The 17,709-nt window shown below is 46.5% G+C and overlaps 7 protein-coding genes across 7 annotated transcripts; 5 read left to right on the top strand and 2 right to left on the bottom strand.

Moving 5' to 3' along the window:
- Nucleotides 1-772: 772 nt before the first annotated feature.
- Nucleotides 773-2,453, bottom strand: TGAM01_v206703 (hypothetical protein; the record flags this gene model as incomplete). Its single annotated transcript, XM_024549931.1, has 5 exons — nucleotides 773-1,572; nucleotides 1,647-1,916; nucleotides 1,969-2,056; nucleotides 2,109-2,247; nucleotides 2,302-2,453. The coding sequence occupies 5 exons, from the start codon at nucleotides 2,451-2,453 to the stop codon at nucleotides 773-775; spliced, it is 1,449 nt and encodes a 482-aa protein (XP_024405317.1).
- A 2,265-nt stretch (nucleotides 2,454-4,718) lies between these two features.
- Nucleotides 4,719-6,763, top strand: TGAM01_v206702 (aconitase family protein; the record flags this gene model as incomplete). Its single annotated transcript, XM_024549930.1, has 5 exons — nucleotides 4,719-5,069; nucleotides 5,136-5,679; nucleotides 5,739-6,109; nucleotides 6,166-6,343; nucleotides 6,417-6,763. The coding sequence occupies 5 exons, from the start codon at nucleotides 4,719-4,721 to the stop codon at nucleotides 6,761-6,763; spliced, it is 1,791 nt and encodes a 596-aa protein (XP_024405316.1).
- Nucleotides 6,764-7,443: 680 nt separating this feature from the next.
- On the top strand, nucleotides 7,444-9,560 carry TGAM01_v206701 (hypothetical protein; the record flags this gene model as incomplete). Its single annotated transcript, XM_024549929.1, has 5 exons — nucleotides 7,444-7,868; nucleotides 7,939-8,379; nucleotides 8,439-8,719; nucleotides 8,779-9,300; nucleotides 9,379-9,560. 5 exons carry the CDS (start codon nucleotides 7,444-7,446, stop codon nucleotides 9,558-9,560), a joined length of 1,851 nt encoding a protein of 616 aa, XP_024405315.1.
- Nucleotides 9,561-9,924: 364 nt separating this feature from the next.
- Nucleotides 9,925-11,395, bottom strand: TGAM01_v206700 (hypothetical protein; the record flags this gene model as incomplete). The annotated part of the gene is made up of 2 exons (XM_024549928.1): nucleotides 9,925-10,597; nucleotides 10,638-11,395. 2 exons carry the CDS (start codon nucleotides 11,393-11,395, stop codon nucleotides 9,925-9,927), a joined length of 1,431 nt encoding a protein of 476 aa, XP_024405314.1.
- A 420-nt stretch (nucleotides 11,396-11,815) lies between these two features.
- On the top strand, nucleotides 11,816-12,972 carry TGAM01_v206699 (hypothetical protein; the record flags this gene model as incomplete). The annotated part of the gene is made up of 4 exons (XM_024549927.1): nucleotides 11,816-11,962; nucleotides 12,040-12,184; nucleotides 12,341-12,501; nucleotides 12,796-12,972. 4 exons carry the CDS (start codon nucleotides 11,816-11,818, stop codon nucleotides 12,970-12,972), a joined length of 630 nt encoding a protein of 209 aa, XP_024405313.1.
- Nucleotides 12,973-13,559: 587 nt separating this feature from the next.
- Nucleotides 13,560-14,502, top strand: TGAM01_v206698 (X-Pro dipeptidyl-peptidase protein; the record flags this gene model as incomplete). Its single annotated transcript, XM_018808943.1, has 2 exons — nucleotides 13,560-13,972; nucleotides 14,022-14,502. The coding sequence occupies 2 exons, from the start codon at nucleotides 13,560-13,562 to the stop codon at nucleotides 14,500-14,502; spliced, it is 894 nt and encodes a 297-aa protein (XP_018657825.1).
- Nucleotides 14,503-15,368: 866 nt separating this feature from the next.
- On the top strand, nucleotides 15,369-17,400 carry TGAM01_v206697 (fungal specific transcription factor domain-containing protein; the record flags this gene model as incomplete). The annotated part of the gene is made up of 4 exons (XM_024549926.1): nucleotides 15,369-15,518; nucleotides 15,573-16,105; nucleotides 16,177-16,314; nucleotides 16,368-17,400. The coding sequence occupies 4 exons, from the start codon at nucleotides 15,369-15,371 to the stop codon at nucleotides 17,398-17,400; spliced, it is 1,854 nt and encodes a 617-aa protein (XP_024405312.1).
- Nucleotides 17,401-17,709: the final 309 nt, after the last annotated feature.

The raw sequence follows: 17,709 nt of genomic DNA, 5'->3' as shown, positions 1-17,709 counted from the left end.
CCTAGTATTACATCACGCTCAAATCTCTATACTGTTCAAAGCTCCTAGCTGGCTATGCCGAAGCCGTCAAGAGCAAGTTTAGTACAAGAACTATGGAAGATTTTACTGCTAAGCTAGCTGGATAAGCCGAAGCTGTTACGGGCAAATTTGGTATAAGAACTATGGAAAACTTTTCTGATGAATACTTTCAACTATATCCCAGAGAGTCGCACGAACTGCTAACATCAGCCTGCACAACTACTGCGACCAAGACGCCTGTAGCAACAAGTAAAAGATCTCAAGAGGCTGCGGAAGACAAAGCCTCTTTATTAGCTGCCGCTACAGCCAATAGCCCTAGCCAGCCTCTGATCCCCTCTAGAAGCCCTTTGCAACTTCCTGCTAGAAAGTAAGTGAGATTTATGGAGTCCCCTGTAATAAGCATAAGTGCTGTGCCACTTAGCTCTTGAAGTTTGTTTAGGATGCCAATACCCTCTTAAAGCTTGTTCGGAAGTACCAAAACACCTGGAAATCTGTTTACTCCTGTCGAAACACGGAAACCAAGTGCCCCGGAACGACTTTTTGCAAACTACGCTGTACCTCGACCGTAAGGTCGGAATTTCGTTCGCACAAGATATAAAGGGTGACAGATGACATGTCACTGTACATGGCAAGCAGGGAGGCGGAACGGAGAGTAACAAAATAAAACAGAACACGAACCTACGGGTCGCTCGCTTTCCCGCTTCTTTGGTGGTCTGGGTCTGGGCTTAGTGGTCCATCTATAGCGAGATCTATATTATGGGCCTTGGCTAATTCCGGTGACTGTGTCTGTTGACCAGTCGATCACTGGCGTGCCGGAAACCTGCCAGCAATCGCCACCATTATACTGGCCTGTAGGCTTCAGTTGTAAGATCTGAATGTTCATATTGTAGATGTCATCGTGACATGTATGTGACATGCAGCGGCCACGATCCGTTCCGGCAACAGTCGTACCAGACCCGTCTCGGACAAGCAGGCGCTGCGTGCCCTCCGCGACGCCACTCGACGTTGATCCGTAGTTAAACCCCGTAGATAAGGCAATCGTCTGGATGGTGTTTCCGGCACTGACGAGCACAGCCTCCCATCCGGATGCTCCTGATGGAACTACGACAGCCCAGTTTAGCGAATCGGTGCCGGTCTCGAAAGCACCCGGCTTCTCGAAGTACTGCACGCCGTTGCCAGCACCTGGGCAGGTGACGTCTTGGAAGATGGTCTTGTGCCAGAGCGCACCGACTGGTGCGGATCCAGGTGGGCGCAATGATGACGAGGTACCGCCGTTCTTGTAAGCAGTGATCCACGACTTGAGCAGAGGTTGTATAGCGGTGTGGTCGGCACCAGCCGTAGAGGCATAGATAGCAGCCTGCTGGTCTCCATTGGCCTCGGGCCAGATGTTGCCAATATAGTGAGATTCAGGGCCATCATTCCACGTGATAATTTCAACGAAGTCGGGCTGGGGGTTCATGGTCAGGATATTGGCCATGCGCCTAGGCAAGTTCAGTTCACCCTTGCGGTACCAATTGCCGCCGTAGGAATCCTTGTACTGCTGCAAGCTGAGACCTTCACGGTAGCACTCATTAGCCGAGATGACTCTAGACTTGTCTTCAAGGGAGGGGTTCAGCGATCAAACTCACCCATCATATAGGACTTATTGTGAGCCTTGGCGCCGTTAATAACAATTTGGTCCCTGCTGATATCGCCGTCATTCGTGGCTCCAGGCAACGGCCAAGTCGATTCCCAGCTGAAGAGGCCGTCGACGACGTCGCCCCAGTAGTCCCACCAGCCAGTTGCAGCATCGTAATAACCTTGGGTGTCGTCGAAATCCGGGATAAAGAAGATCTGGTTTCCCCAAACAGATAGCCAAGACGTGAAATCCGTGTTCGTTCTTCCACCGCTATCGAAGGCTGCACTGCATTAGCATATGTAGCCCCTTACCAGATGAGGGTCGAAACTCACTGCTCACGACTGGATAGTTGTTTACACCCGCCCTATAGTAGTTGTTCCAGCCCAGTAAGCCCTTGAAGAGAGAGTTATAAATGTTTGGCTTTCTTAGATGTCAGTACTCAGCTCCTCTCGAGGTGCGACGCTAAACCTACATCTCCGCTAGACGCTGCCAGGTCCATAGAGACGAACAGCTTGAATCCGACGTAGTTGCCGTATCCAAACAAGTAGCCAAGCGACTCGTTGACGTAGCTGCCGGTAGGGTCGCCAATGTTAATAGCGAACCCGTCTAATCTGTCGAGGTCGTTAGCAACATGAGTCTTGGCTTGCACCAAGTCCATTCCTCACCCCATGGCCATGGCATCGTCAATGTCTTTGTGTGCATGATCTTCGGTGATATAGCCGAGCATGTAATGCGCAAACACGGCTTTCGCGCAAACTTGGGTTGGAAGCTGGATGAGGCCTAAGCTCACGACCGCAGCGAAAGAGATGCCCAGCATGGTCTTTGTTTCTTAGCCTCTCAGCCTGCGATGGTAAATGGTCACTATCTATCCAACGATGGGTTGACAAAGGGATTTCCGTCTCTTATATTCTCTCATTCAAGAAATCTGACCCTAGCACTCATGAAAACTCACTCAAATACAGGTGGTTTAGACGGCTTTGCCTTACCACAATGGGATCATCGGCAGTAACCCGGCATTGGTTGAGTCGGCGCTTTATCGGTCGTTATGTCGGTCGTATATAGTTAAACCAATTAAACCGAAACGCTTATAGTGCAATTAAGCAGATGCAATGCCAAGGCGTAGTCGGCTTCCTTCAGACACTAATAAGCCCGCACCTATTCAAGCTGCCTAAAGCCGTAAGGCATCCAATAAAATCCTTTCTTACAGGATTCCTACAAGCATTATTATCTTGGATTATAGGTCAATGAATTATTTCAATAGTTCAATGATCCTTCCGTGATTGGTAGGTTAGTCCTACGTTAATCCGGTTTTGCCTACCTGGTAGGCCTATTGGTGCGACTATAAGAGATGGGTTGTAACACCTAGTAGGCCTATATACGGAACTAGATCTTAAATCCTCATGATCAATACTTGGATCCATTTCAATCATTTTTGTTCATCATTGCCAAGTCCATCTCGTGATGCACTTCTCCGCATTGCTCTTTAGCGTAGAAACGATCTCGGGAAGAGCTTCAATTGATTATTTGTTGTAGAGCAGCCCTTCGTGGGTCGATCCTGTAAAACCGTTTATCCATCATATCCCGCTAACGAGCTGTAAGCTTGAGAACTACCTCGTCGAGTATGGGTATTAGTATCTTACCTCTGCGATAATGTATTATATATCTACCCCGTACTATGTCGTCGTCGAGCCGGCTGCCCCTAGTTTGGTGCCTGATAGTAGATTGATCAATTCATGCTTGAGCATGTGGACGCTACATTCTACCAACTGTCACCATTCTAGATGGCGATTTCTTAAGCGGGAAGAGAGGCGGTGGGCTTTTTTTTCTTGGGTTTCGATTTTCCCTTTTATATCTTTTGGCAAAGGGTGAAGGGTTTCTATGAGAACACATGATATGGAAAAGGTTACGCGCAATCTCTCGATACTGGTTGCTGCAAGCAATCAGCCGAATGTCGGCAACATGGGAAAAGTGTGGATCCAGTCAGGCAAATGTCGGCCAAAGTATGCCCGCCCGTTTCTTTTCAGCATCATGGTTATCCACGCTGCAGAAAATGGCGTTAATGAAACCCAGGACATAGTACGGAGTTAAGCCCATTAAGCTATGTTATATAAGAGATGATAAATAATACCAATCACGATTGGCATCTCGTGCTAAAACTATCGTATAGTCATTGCGTACATTTATTCCGATCAAAATGGCAGTTATTCAGCTTGTTGGTAGCGAACTATTATCCCAATGGTCAAGCCTGCTTCTCAAATCTCGAAATGTTAAGCTTAACGAGGCCAACATAAACAAAGATGTTGCGCATCCCATTACGTTGCTTGGTAACATAAGCCTCGTCCTCGCAGAACAACGCGCTCTCAGAGAAAGCCAGATATTCTCGCAAATATCTGAAATTTGCTCGACATCGCCTAATCATGGAGGTTTGGGTCTGAAACTAGATGAGGAAGCGACGAAAGATGATATACACGAAATCAGCTTTCTTATATCAGCATGTATGTAATTTCTGGGTTCATTTTACGTGCTCTTCATGCTTTCTACTAACACCGCTGTCTACTTATGATAGGGCTGGAGGCACTCAACTCGGATGACCGAAAGAAATGCATAGGACAGAGTATTCAACAGGTGGCTCCAAAAGACAGGCCACCGATGACCGTTACAGAGAAGATCTTTGCCATGCATGCCATTGATTCCAAAGGCTACGTCCGGACTGGTGAGACGATCCGCGTATCTTTGGACTGGATTATGGCTTCAGAAGCATCTTGGGCGGTAAGACACACCCTCACTCTGGCATCTCATTAGCACAGAACAAACATCGGCTAAAGCTCCATCAAGGGCATGGAACGCACATATGACAGCCTAGGAAATCCAGGAATATTTCGCAATGATCGTTTCTGGCTTGCCGGAGACCACGTCGTGGAGCCCAGGGTTAAAGGTGTTCCAGCGGTTCAAAGGCTCATTGAGTCGTCTGAAAAGGCTCGCAAGGTCTTTAAAATGACAGAGTATCAAGGAATGAATGTAGGCCAAACCTAATTCGCTATTACGACCTCTCTGATGCTAATAATGAAATTAGTATACCATCATGCATACCGAATTTTATAGAGAGCGCGCGCAGCCTGGTATGCTCATAATTGGCTCAGATTCCCATACGTGCTCCTCTGGTGCGGTTGGTTGCCTTGCCATTGGTCTTGGAGCGGCAGATGTTACAATGGGCCTCATTACCGGAGAAACATGGTTCAAGGTACCTGAAGTGGTAAAGATTGAGTTCATTGGCGAGCCGGGTCGTGGCATTGGCGGCAAAGATGTCATCCTTTATGTGCTACAGCAACTCAAGAGAAACACAGTTGCATCGGATCGTATCGTCGAGTATACGGGAGCCGGCCTCAATTATTTATCTCCAGATGCGCGATTTGCCATTGCTAACATGACAACTGTACGTTGATCGAGCCTGTGAATCAAGTTTAAGAAGTACGTCTAACAAAAGATTCTCTATGTGTAGGAACTCGGAGGTATTACAGGAATTTTCACTCCTGATCATGTCACCAAAGGATTCATCGATGGTAGAAAACTGGCGCGACATAAGAATGCATCGCACTACTTTCGCCCAGATGAGGGCGCGGTATATGCTGAATCACATATCATCGATCTATCCAAGGTTGAGCCATTCGTGGCCAAGTATCCAAACCCTGACGACGTCGTTCCAGTTACTAATGTTCTGGGCATGGATCTTGATGGATGTTTTATTGGAGCTTGCACCACGGCGGAAGAAGACATTATTCTTGGCGCATTGGTCTTGGAACAAGGGCTGCAGATGGGCCTCTCACCGCGAAAAGATGGCAAAAAGCGAAAAGTGGTTCCCGGGTCCCTTCCTATTCTCGACAGGTTGCAAAAACTGGGACTTGCGCAGATATACGAAGACGCTGGCTTCGAAATTGGCGTTCCCGGATGCAGCTACTGCGTGGGTATATCGGCGGACCGGGCTTTAGAGGGCGAGGTGTGGCTATCGTCTCAAAATAGGAATTTTGAGAACCGTATGGGTCAAGGTGAGTGAGACATTACCATAAAGAAGAGAAAAGTAGATGTTAACAACAGTCGACGTCAGGCTCAATTGGAAACCTCGCTTCTGCTGCTACGGTAGCGGCATCCTCGTTTTCAATGGCAGTGACAAATCCGCAGCATTTCATTGATCAAATCCCAGCAAAAAAATGGGAACTTATGACTGGCCGTGGATCATTGAAAGGAGTATCGTCAGGACAAGAACCAAATTGGGTCGAACCAGCAAGTCCAGGAGAAGCAACCACGGGCGAGAGTGAATTGGGTGTCAACCAATGGGCTATATCCACATCACAAGGTAACGAAGCAATTAACACCAGCGAGAAGGTCAAAGATGAGAGAGAACAAAGAGATGAAAATGAGAACAAGATAATCCACGGGAAAATCCAGAGACTTGGGGAATTTGTCGACACAGATGCTGTATGTTCGCCTCCTTCAATAACCATGCGGGCAATAAGTCTAACGAGTAGCAATAGCTGGCACCCGCCCAATTTCTCATCTCATCTCGAACGAACGAAGAAATGGGAGCTCATTGTCTTGAATTTACGAATCCTACCTTCCGCTCACGAGCCAAAGAAGGCTTCAACGTGGTAGTAGCGGGCAAAGCATTTGGCTGCGGCTCTTCGAGAGAACAGGCCGTATCTGCACTACTTGGTATGTTATATCAACTATTAGTCCCACCTTTTCTTTCAGTAATCTAGGCGCTGATATCTTTCTATTCCAATAGGATGCGGCATCAAATGTGTTATAGCAGAGTCATTTGCTTTTATTTACGGTCGCAACCAGCCCAGCCTTGGTCTTCTGGGCTTCACCATGGACGATCCGGCTTTTTACCAAGCTGCTCTGGATGGCGAAGAGATAAGCATAAACTTGGAGACTAACAGCCTCACTGTCGGAGATGGAGAATTTTCTTTTAGTTTATCTGCAATGGAGAGGGAACTGGTGGAAGCAGGGGGCATCACGCCAGCGTTCAAGAAGTTTGGCAAAGAGCTCTTTGACATGATCTGCGGCAACACCAAAGATGCCAGGAGAGTAGTAGAGGTCAGTGGTCAAGCGGTTGGGATGCAATGGTGAATTGTCTAAATGAATTAATAATACAAGGGCAAGTTGGAATTTTTTAGTAGAAATTAAAAACTACTAGAAACCTGAATAAGTGCATGTGTACGCCACAACCGTAGCTCATCGTCGCTGCCAATCTATATGAAGAAACTGATACAACGTCTAAATGCGTCAAAGAACAATATCATCAGTAGCATCAGTAGTAGTAGCCCACCATATATATAGCTGAAGTGCTGGATAACTCCTCAACTCTCTTGTTTTAGGAACTGGAGTTATTGAGCATCAATCAATATTTAACTACTGTTATTATTCCATTCGTGTACAATTAATTGATACAGTGCTTGTATTCTTCCCTCAGATTGGAACTTGTAGAGAATGGTTGCCTCGTCAGTGTAAGCCAGCCACGTGACCTCGCCGATTTCAGGCACATCACAAGGTCAGTCCAGCATCGTCGCTCTCATCATGGAATAGCCCATAGCTTTAAAGTGAGCTGTGTAATAGAGATAACAGAGATGCCTCCAGAGAGAGTACGTCGTCGTCCAGCATGCCGAGAATGTAGGCTGCAAAAAGTAAGCACAGTCTAATCACCGCGGCCATGATCATCCTCCTAACACGCTGCATTGGCCGAGATTAACAGCAACGAGCAGGTCAAATGCAACGCCGCACCCCCCAGCTCCTGTACACGATGTCGCCGAATGCAGCTGGAGTGCGTCATTACGCCCACTCCGGCATCTCGGCGGACCAAGTCCCAGCTGCAGAGAGAGCTCGAAGCCTTCAGAAGCCGCGCCGAGCGGCAGGATCGGGATGAGGGCAGTGGCAGCAGATCGAATAGCCCCACAGGGCAATCCGGGGTCGATGTTGATGGAGCTTCGGCTTCGGCTTTTGTCCCTTTTATGGTTGCAGACGCGGTTTCGGCTCCCTTATTTGTTCCAGTTTTGACTCCAGCTTCAGAGGGTATAGGTGCCGGTTTACAGGCCCAAGCATCTCCCTCAATATCTACAAGAAGCAACAATCTCCAATCTTCTACATCGCAAAATCAGGCTATCGAACCTCTGACTATTTCTCAGCTATTTGATGGACAAGACGTCGCCGGCCGTAAAATTCAAGACTGCTTCAACCTGTACGACTCATCAGCTCTGATTCAAGAGCAGCTCATCTATCACTGGGGCTGCCATACTAATTATCAGCAGATTCTTCAGTTTATATGCTCCATTCCTTCCAATATTTAACAACGCTGTGATCAGTCCAAACCAGTCCTTTGCACAGTCACCTTTCTTGTCGTGGGTTATTGTCTATATAGGCAGCAGGCATTATGCTGGCGATCCAACCTTGTTGGAGCGACTTGCCGCAAAGATTAACTCAATGGCATTTGCAGCGCTAGAGAAACGCAACAACCCTATGCAGACAATACAAGGCATATTGCTGTTATGCCAGTGGCCAACCCCGGTCGATACCATGCACAGAGGCATCAGCCTTGTCCTAGCAGGCGCAGCCCTCCATCTCGCCATGGTAGTTGGGTTACATGTCACAGGCGTCGGACAAGATTTCGCCAGAACAATACTCAATCGCAATAAATTCGACAGAGATAATCGACGCATGTTATGGAGACAGTGTTGTATAACTTGCTATATGTGATTCTCCCACGGCTTACGCACACGCATAACATTGACTGACTCTTTATCATCTATAGAATTGGGCTTGCTGAAGGGATCATGCCATCGGGCCTAAATGATGCACTCGATTTACCGGTTCAATCGGAAGGAGATGACGGTGGGAGCGGCTGCGAGCTTGACTCTCCTCAAGAAACAAAAGTCCATCTCAAATTGTGCGAAATCATGATTTGTGCAACTGAGGCCTTGAAAAAGGCGCACAGCGGAAGCGACTCCAAAAGTTCTTCGTCACTGCTCTCTTGCATTAGTCTTTTTGATACACAATTAACAAAAGCCGCATTGCAAGTGCAGACAACTGTTGGTGAGACTCACCGTTTCTCGTTGACCATGAAATTTGTAATCTGACTTCCGGAAAACTAGATTCCATTTATTACCAGTGCTATCGCTTATATCTGCTCGCATATCACTTTCTTGTCGATGCAGCCTCTCGAAAACCCGAAGGCTTCCTTTCTCTCTATGTTGTTGCCTGCAATCTCGTCAATACCGTCTGTCAGCGGTCAGAAGCAGAAGAAAGCGTAGCGAAAATTGCGCCTGCTTTCATCCAGAAGACCATTGTATTAGCATCTTGCACAATCTTGAAGATTCATCGCAGTGAACTCGCGCCCCACTTAGATCTCGAGGCAGGGGAGCAGGCCTATTTTGCTTCTATAGTCTTTTCACGCGAGGGATCTATACAAAACAACGATCTATGTGCCAGGGGTGCCACCATATTCAGCCAGCTATGGAACAGTCAGAAGATCTTCAGAGGTAAAGATGGCAAATTGGATAGCTTGAGCAGCCGTATATCGAGTAGGCTATCTACGAGTGTTGTCTTCGACTGCCTTTGGTGGTGGAGACAGGAGTTTGGTGGATCAGGGAATCCCTATGAGAATAGGCGACAAGGTACGATTGCATTTTTTTTCTCATTGATTTGATCTTCTAATGCGAGATATTTCACTAACAACAATTTCTTTATCACAGCCCAAGTTACATCTTCGATGGCGAATACCAACGACATCTCTCTTGAACAGCGAGCAGCTGATGCGACTAGTAGTGGCAACACTGACGCTCTAGATGCCCAGCAGACAGCTCCGCTAACTGATGAGCCATTTGTTGACTTTGACTGGGATATAAGTCTGAACCTCAATGAATGGCCTTTATGATGGGGAGTTTAGCGACAGCATATGTGAAGCAGTTTGAGCTGCAAAGCAAAGCCTAAGCGCTACTAGAAAGAACAAAGGTTAATACATTCTAATGCTTAGACTTGAAACGTATCTATAAAGTGTCAACATTACACTAAGCAACGCCGTGGATGATAATGCACTATTTTGTTATCCAGCATTACGTTACCCAATCAACGATTTTTACCACCTCTAACCATTCCCCGTAGCCCGCATAAGGCTACATCAGGTAGGCCACGGCGCATAGCTACATCGAACAGTGACATATCTAACACTCCCCGTTAAACAATCATTACTGTATTCTAGTCTATTTCTTCTATTATAAATGAGTAGCATGTACACTCTCTCATCTAATTGGGTTCTTCGTTACGCCCATCAACAGCTCGCTCAAAACACCGAGATCGCTGCAATCTTCAAGGTTCAAAATAACATCTTCAATCTTCTGTCTCCTTTCATCGTCAATCACATTAGCCGTAATATTCCTCCACTTTTCAAGTATCTCATGATTGCTTAGTGGTGGCATAAGGCTCTTAGTGATCTCCCTATCTGCAACAATCGGATCCGACCTGCCCTTCAGCCAGATAGTCACTCGAGTACGCAGTCTGCTGAACTCTTCGTTCAACTCGCACGTTGTTTTGCTAACCAAATTCCATATCAAATCCCTCTCAATCATATGAGAGGAGAATTGTGCCGGGAGGACAGCACTATCAACGATGTATGTGGCCGCGACGTAGGCATTGCTCATTTGAGCTCCAGTTGCTGTTAGTGGCCGTTTTGCTTCCCAGCCCCCATGCTCAAAAGCAGGTTTGCTTAGCTCAATTAAGACGCGCTCAATATTTTCTGCGTCGCCGATTACTTCGGGATAGAGACTGCGAAGATCTGCTAGGCAGTCCACTGTGTTGTGTGTCCCAGCCATGCTCGCGTATGGCTTTATCGCAACGCCTTCCATTAACCACTTTTGGCCAAGGTCTTTGGCAATTTCTTCAGTCTTGTATTGCGGCTCCATTCCGTTTCCGCTGCTGAATTGCTTAAGAAAACCACCATATTCGCCGCTCAAACACACGTTTGATGCCCACATATCCCGTCTCAGCGAGAATGGCACCCAAAAGGCCGCTCCTTGCTGCGAAGCCGTGCTGCATGCGCTTGACTTCTGATTCAAACTGTGCAGACATCAAACCACCAGCTTGCGTGCATGCAATGCCAAAGGCATCTTCAATAGCACCAGCAGATAGTCCTAGGAACTTGCTTACAGCAGCTGCGGACGCAGGAGGACCAAAGACGGCGCCGGAATGCCATCCCATGGATAACATGTGAGGCCCGTGAAGAGCGAGGCCAACGCGTGGACCAACTTCCAGTCCAGCAATATATGCAGTGATAAGATCTCGACCAGAATTGACAGACGATGAGGCCGACTTCAGCGATAGATGATCAGATGCGGCGAACAGAGCAGGCAAGATAATGCTGTTGGAATGCAATGGAGCTCCGGTATGCCAGTCATCCAGTTCAAACCCTTGAATGAATGAACTGTTCAACATGGCCGCATTGAGAGCATTGATTCGGCGCTCATAGCCAATGACTCCAGCGGACCCTTCTGTGAGCTCCAAGTCTAGCAGAGCTTTTGCGGCTTTTTCGGACCATGGCAAGTGAGCGCCCACTAAACCACAGGCAATGCCATCTAAGATGAAGTATTTGGCGCGGGTACGGAGGTCCTCATTGATGTCGTCGTATGTAAGTGAGGAGATCCAAGTGCAGAGTTGGCCTGTCGGACTTGATGGATCAGAGGGAATGTCTGATGATGTTGCTGTGGAATGAGACATGACTGTGTTCCAAGAGAAGAAGCAAGTTGTTCAAATTAGAGTGATAGCATTGTCAATATAGCATGGATTTCTAGTTGAATTATGGTAGAGCGTTAGTTCTTTATGCTCCTTCATCACGATGTTTACCTAGCGAGCACCATTCGGCTTACATGCAGGACACAAGCGCCACACGGCCATTTTCGTCCCAGCTCCACCGTCTCAGCCATTTCAAGCGTCTCAAAGCGCCACCAACGGCCAAAGTCGGCAATGCAATGATCGACGTCAGCAGAGCGAAGGGTTGTTTCTCGTATGCCGCCGACACGGCACCGACGAGCGGTTGAAGAAGGAAAGCTCCAGGAAGTATAAGACATCAGTAAGAAATAAATCTAAGCAGAAGTATCATTCTGAAAGTGTTAGAGTATCAGATTTTGCAAAATCACCATGGCGAATCAAGCTGAACAACAAACGGCCGTGGCTGCTCTACGCGCCCAGTTGGCTGATCCTGACAAGATCGTTGTGTGTCCAGGTGTATATGATGGATTTACCGCCCGTATGGCCCTAAAAGCTGGCTTTGACTGTTTATACATGGTGAGTTGTCATCCATCCCATGTTGACATGCTACACTTTACATTATTCTAGTGCCAACCATTGACGCACGCTTATAGACCGGGGCCGGCACAACTATGTCAAGACTGGGAATGCCAGATCTTGGCATTGCAACTCTCAACGATATGAGAGAAACAGCTTCTATGATTGCTTCCTTGAATCAGAGAGTCCCTCTCATCGCTGACGCAGACACCGGTTATGGTGGTAAGTACACGCACTGTTTATGAACTAGAGCGTGCAAGAGCAGCATAACCCTCCATCACCTTCCATAACTCCCCATAACTCTCCATAACTACATCTTTATTTAACATTATATATGCATTTATCTTACTGACGCCTGACATTTACTTTTATGATAAGGACCCGTGATGGTTGGACGCACTATTGCCCAATACATGCAAGCCGGAGTGGCCGCGCTGCATCTGGAAGACCAAGTCCAGTCCAAGCGCTGCGGCCATCTCTTGAACAAGCAGATTGTCCCAGAAGACGAATTCTTGTCTCGAATCAGAGCTGCAGTGCTAGTGAGAAAACAACGCGTGGGCGACATTCTCATAATAGCTCGCACCGATGCTCTACAGTCCGAGGGGTATGAAGTTGCAAGAGACCGGCTCAAGGCAGCCGTTGCTGCAGGGGCGGATATCGCTTTTCTAGAGGGCATAACATCGAAAGAGCAGGCAAAGCAGATCTGTTTGGATGTGGCGCCCACTCCTGTCCTATATAACAATGTGCCTGGAGGGGTGTCTCCCGACTTGTCTGTCCAAGAGGCCAAAGAGCTTGGCTTTAAGTTGATTATATATCCCGGGTTATGCCTTCAGCCTGTTTTCGAAGCGGTGACAAAGACCTTGGAAACGCTGAAAGAGTCTGGTGCACCTCCAAAATCTGAGTTCAATAGTAGTGGTTCTCCCAAGGCGTTATTTGAAGTGGTGGGATTACACGAATGTCTTAGCCTTGACAAGGCAGCAGGAGGTGCATCATACAACGGTGGAGTATAACAAATTACTACATTAAGTTTCACTGCAATATTTAGTAAATCGAAAATATTAGCCGTAATTTGGTGTTACAGCGTCGTTATTGTTCGCCGATAGATGTATTCTTCCAACTCCGCGACAGCTGGTCAACCTCTGGAGTTTACATAAATCCGTCTGTTCTTTTCTTTATCTCAGACATCGGCTCTACTTAAGACCGTTTATTATTTTTTATATGTCCGCCATAAAATTGATTGACTCCGAAAATTTCTACCTTTGTCGGCTCTGAAAACAACTGAGCCTAGATCCATTGTGTTCGGCCGAAATTAGTGGGAGAGCTACTACCCACATCTCTAAGTTTCGGCCGAAGCTACAAACCTTCTATTACTGGGTTTCAAGTGATTGGCTACGAATCACAACTTCGTAGAGTTCCCCCGATAGCTTTCGGAGTTAGCTACGTCATGAGATGCAGCCAATCCAAATGGAATTTTCCTTAGGAGGATATATCGTAGTTTTCCATCTGATGATATATATTGAGCTTTGTTATACTTGTTTCTTTTCGATGTAACAATACTAACATCAACGCACAATTAATAACATCAATACTTGTCACAATGTCTGAGACAATCAAGACCGTCAGCATCCCCAACATTGCCTGGGAGACAGCCGCTGACATTCACTTCCCACCCGATTTCGACAAGAAAAATAGGTACCCCGCGGTCGTAAGCGCTCATCCGATTGGATCATGCAAAGAACAAACTTCAGGCAACGTTTATGGAAAAGCAATGGCAGAAGAAGGCTTCGTTGTTATCGCCTTTGACGCATCTTTCCAGGGCTCCTCTGGTGGCAAGCCTCGCTTTATCGAAAACCCAGAGTTCCGCGTCTCTGACTTCCGCATCGTCGTCGACTATATTCAAACTTTGCCTTATGTGGACGCCGATCGCATTGGCGTGCTTGGCCTCTGTGGCGGAGGAGGCTATGCTATCAATGCTGCCATGACGGATTACCGTTTCAAGTGCTGTGTTTGGTATTACACCTGTCAACTTTGGCCGTCTCTCTCGCGAAGGCTTCGCCAGTTTCGATCCGGCTGGCGCTCTTGAAAAGATGGCTGCTCAGCGTACTGCCGAAGCTCAAGGCGGAGAGCGGCTGGTTATCAACTACCTCCCGTCAACAGTTGAAGATGCCAATAAAGCAACTAGCGATATTGACATTATCGAGGCCACCGATTACTACAAGACCAACCGAGGCCAGGCAACCAATGGATGTACTAGCGGGCTATTCTCATTCAACAGCGCTGCACTCTCATGGGATGCATTTAACCACGCAGAGACGCTCATGACTCGGCCTCTGATGGTCGTAGTTGGTGAAAGGCCAGGAGGATTTGGCGCTTATCGGGACGCTCATGAGATTCATGGTCGGGCAGCCTCTAAGGAGAAGCACGTTGTAGTTCTCCCCGGAGTTTCGCACTACATGCTTTACGACAAGCCCGAGGCAGTAGAGCCGGCGCTCGAACAAGTGCTGCCTTTCTTGAAGAAGCACCTGGGCGATGCCAAATAGCTGGATTTAATCTTTTGATAGAGCTTGGGGAGGTTTTAATACAGCGCTTGTATCCATCGCATCGGTTGCAGCAAAAAAAAAAAAACGTGAGTTCCGTATTTCTATCTCCAGAAGTGACACTATAATACTGTAAAACTTCATTATGAATGTACAATTGCAATCTCTTTGAATCTTGGAAATATGTGCATATCCATGTGTTTTGTTGCTATTATCTGTCAACTGGTATAGTTCTGAGATATGAGGAGCATATTGAATCAGTAACGCACGAAAGCGGTCTGTTGGGACAAGGGGGCCCCAGCGAGAGAGTCGTACGTATGATTGACTATGAATATGAGATTGTGTTACTAGAATTTGGCTACAACGAACAGATAATATGAAAGCCATTACGAATCATGAAAGTAAAACCGTAGACTAAGTTAGGTCTTCTGATGGTTCCGGGCTGCGTTACCCGCAGATTACCCTTCCCAAGATATTCTTCCTAGCGCGATCTCCAGCTATAGAATTCTGAACCTTAAAACAATTTCAGCAGCTTTATACCCATCTGAAGCTATCTCTGGTTTACTTTTCGATTTCAGGATAATGAGAACTCCTGGCAGTGGAAGGCAGCATGCGTCGACACGGAAGCGATTGGTAACCTCTTGTTCAGAATGCTATCGCCGGAAGCAAAGAGTTACGCGCGCCTTTCAGCAAACTTCAGAGACGTCCTATCTAACAATCTTCAAGTGTGATCGTAGAAATCCATGCAATAACTGCTTGGCGCGCAGAATACCAAATAAGTGCATATTCAATACTTCGCTACCGTAAATCACTTTAGCCGGCTGTTCTTCATTCTCTTCCCAACCTCTGTTTCTACGATCCTGACGTCGATGTTTAGGCCCCCACCAGGAACTGAACAACAACTACCAACTCCAACAGTTCAGCCTAGCTCAAGCACAACCCGAAAAAGCGAAAGGGAAAATGTAGATCTTGGATACTCTCTTGTTTCTGGTAGCAATGCCTTTGTGGACTTGCAAGAGGTAGACTCAGGTAAGCTATAATAAGACCAATAACCGTTGACTGACTTATTCAAGGTCCTCGGAAATGAAGAATTTCAAGAAGTTTCGACTGCCTACAATGACGCCTCGCGGTTTGCTTCGTCAAAAGGAGATGCTGAGAGCCTTATTGCAAAGCTACCTCCGAGAACTGTTATCGAAGCTTTGGTCAAAATATTCTTCGATGAAGTGAATTCTCATTACTTTATTCTCGAGGAGTTTTATTTTAATGAGCTTTTTTCACGATGGCCACGAAATGAAGGCATAGAACCGGTTAAATACCTGAGTTCCGTACAGCTCTCGGCAGAACTAAGATACTTTCCCGCTTTGCTTTTCCAAATCATTGCTCTATCGCTGCAATTTCTACCACCTGATTGGAAGATTTTATCCGGTTCGTCATATGAACTGTCTACTTCACGAACGTATAGCGATCTTGGTGACAGATTGCTATATGTTTTGGAGAGACCTGGGCTTGCCATAACTGCAATCCAAGCAGACTTTCTGAGATCATCGTGGTTAAAAAACTGGGGGCGAGCTGTTGAAGCTTGGCATACCATTGGATATGCTATAAGGTGCGTATAGCGCTCGTATTACGAGAACACTATTCAGATATTAATTCTAATTTTTCAATACTATTGTGTAGACTTGCACAAGAACTGGGATTGCATAGACAGAAAGAAATATACCAGTTAAGCAAAACTGATCTAAAAGACACGCTGAACTTGTTTTGGTACGAGCAAAACAAGAAGCGCTTGTGGATCAATCTTTTTGTATGGGATGGGTAAGACGAAATATTACTCACTTCAGCTGCATTTCACGGCCTAATCGTCATAGATACATGGCTATGATTCTGGGCCGCCCTCGAATGATCCATATGGACGACTGTGATGCACAGCCTCCCATGGATTGCAGCATACCCGAAGATCCCTCTTCGGCTGTGCCAATGACAGTGCGCCTCGATGACAGCCCTAACATCTCAACTGCTTCAGCGCCTCTTTTTCGCTATGCCCTTGCTTGCAAAGTACATGAGATGCGGGCTCTCAAGGCTGATCGCCCTCGTCCAAAAGACTATTCGGTTGTCCAAACGCTCCATAAAGACATACTATCGCTAGTGGAAACGTTGCCAACGTATTTGAGACAGAAGAACCCAGACACTACCTGGGACCAGGATCATCCATATCTGCCGCAGCTTCGCGAAGAACTGCAAGTCATGGCAAATTTGTTCCTCATGACATTGCATCGACCACACATTATATCCAATTTGGAGAGCCGAAAAGCTGCTTTGCAGGTATCGCTTGAGACGCTTGATTGCCAGCTAATATCTTTTGCACAAGCCAAACAACATCAGTATCATCTATTTGGTCTGGCCTTTTATACTATTGAGGCTTCAGTCCTTATCTCCATTATTACGATTTTATTCCCACCGCAAAACCATGGGGTTAAGCAAAAGGTCAGCCATAGCCTTCAACAAGCAATTGAGAGTCTCTCCGATATGAAGCCTTTCAACCCAATAGCTGCTTCGGGCTTAGATATAATCCGACGTTGTAATCAAAAGATTAGGACAATAACAGAGCCGCCCATAAGTGTATCTGATGCAAGATCAGCTCCATCGGAGACTCCGGTAAATGTCTTCAATACTTTGATGGTCGATCTCAACCAAGAAGATCTTGGCCAATCTCAAACTTCGCAACTGGGATCCTTTCAGCCCGACTTAACTTCCGAACAAGCCTCTTCAATCAATTTTCCACGTACTTTTCCAAACGACTTTGGTCCAACGTATTGGCTAGATCAGTTGAGTGCTATTGATCAATACATTTCTGATCAGGATTCTGGTAACCTATGGGAAAGCTTTGTGTTTGATCCATGAACGCGTTATTGCATCTTAATATAAATGGAATTAAGGAAAAATGTATACAGCATGTCAGCATCCCATCTGTGATACAACCGGCAGTTAGTCTACATTCTACATATAAAAAAAAGAATAACATCATGGATCGTTAGTTTCATGATTTGCTCAATTGTTAAGAAATACTAAAACAACCCGCAAAATACATTTATAAATTTGTCGGAATTTCGTCAATCTAATTCATCGTCGGTCGTCTTTTTATTCCTTTGACCTTTTCCATAACTTGATCATGCTTCTCGAGGTCATACATAAACTTTACACCCTGATTAT

This window comes from Trichoderma gamsii, assembly GCF_001481775.2.
Source record: "Trichoderma gamsii strain T6085 chromosome Unknown Scaffold_23.2, whole genome shotgun sequence".
NCBI lineage: Eukaryota > Fungi > Ascomycota > Sordariomycetes > Hypocreales > Hypocreaceae > Trichoderma > Trichoderma gamsii.
The sequence above is the reverse complement of the archived record's forward strand: the minus strand, read 5'-3'. Positions and strand labels throughout refer to the sequence as shown.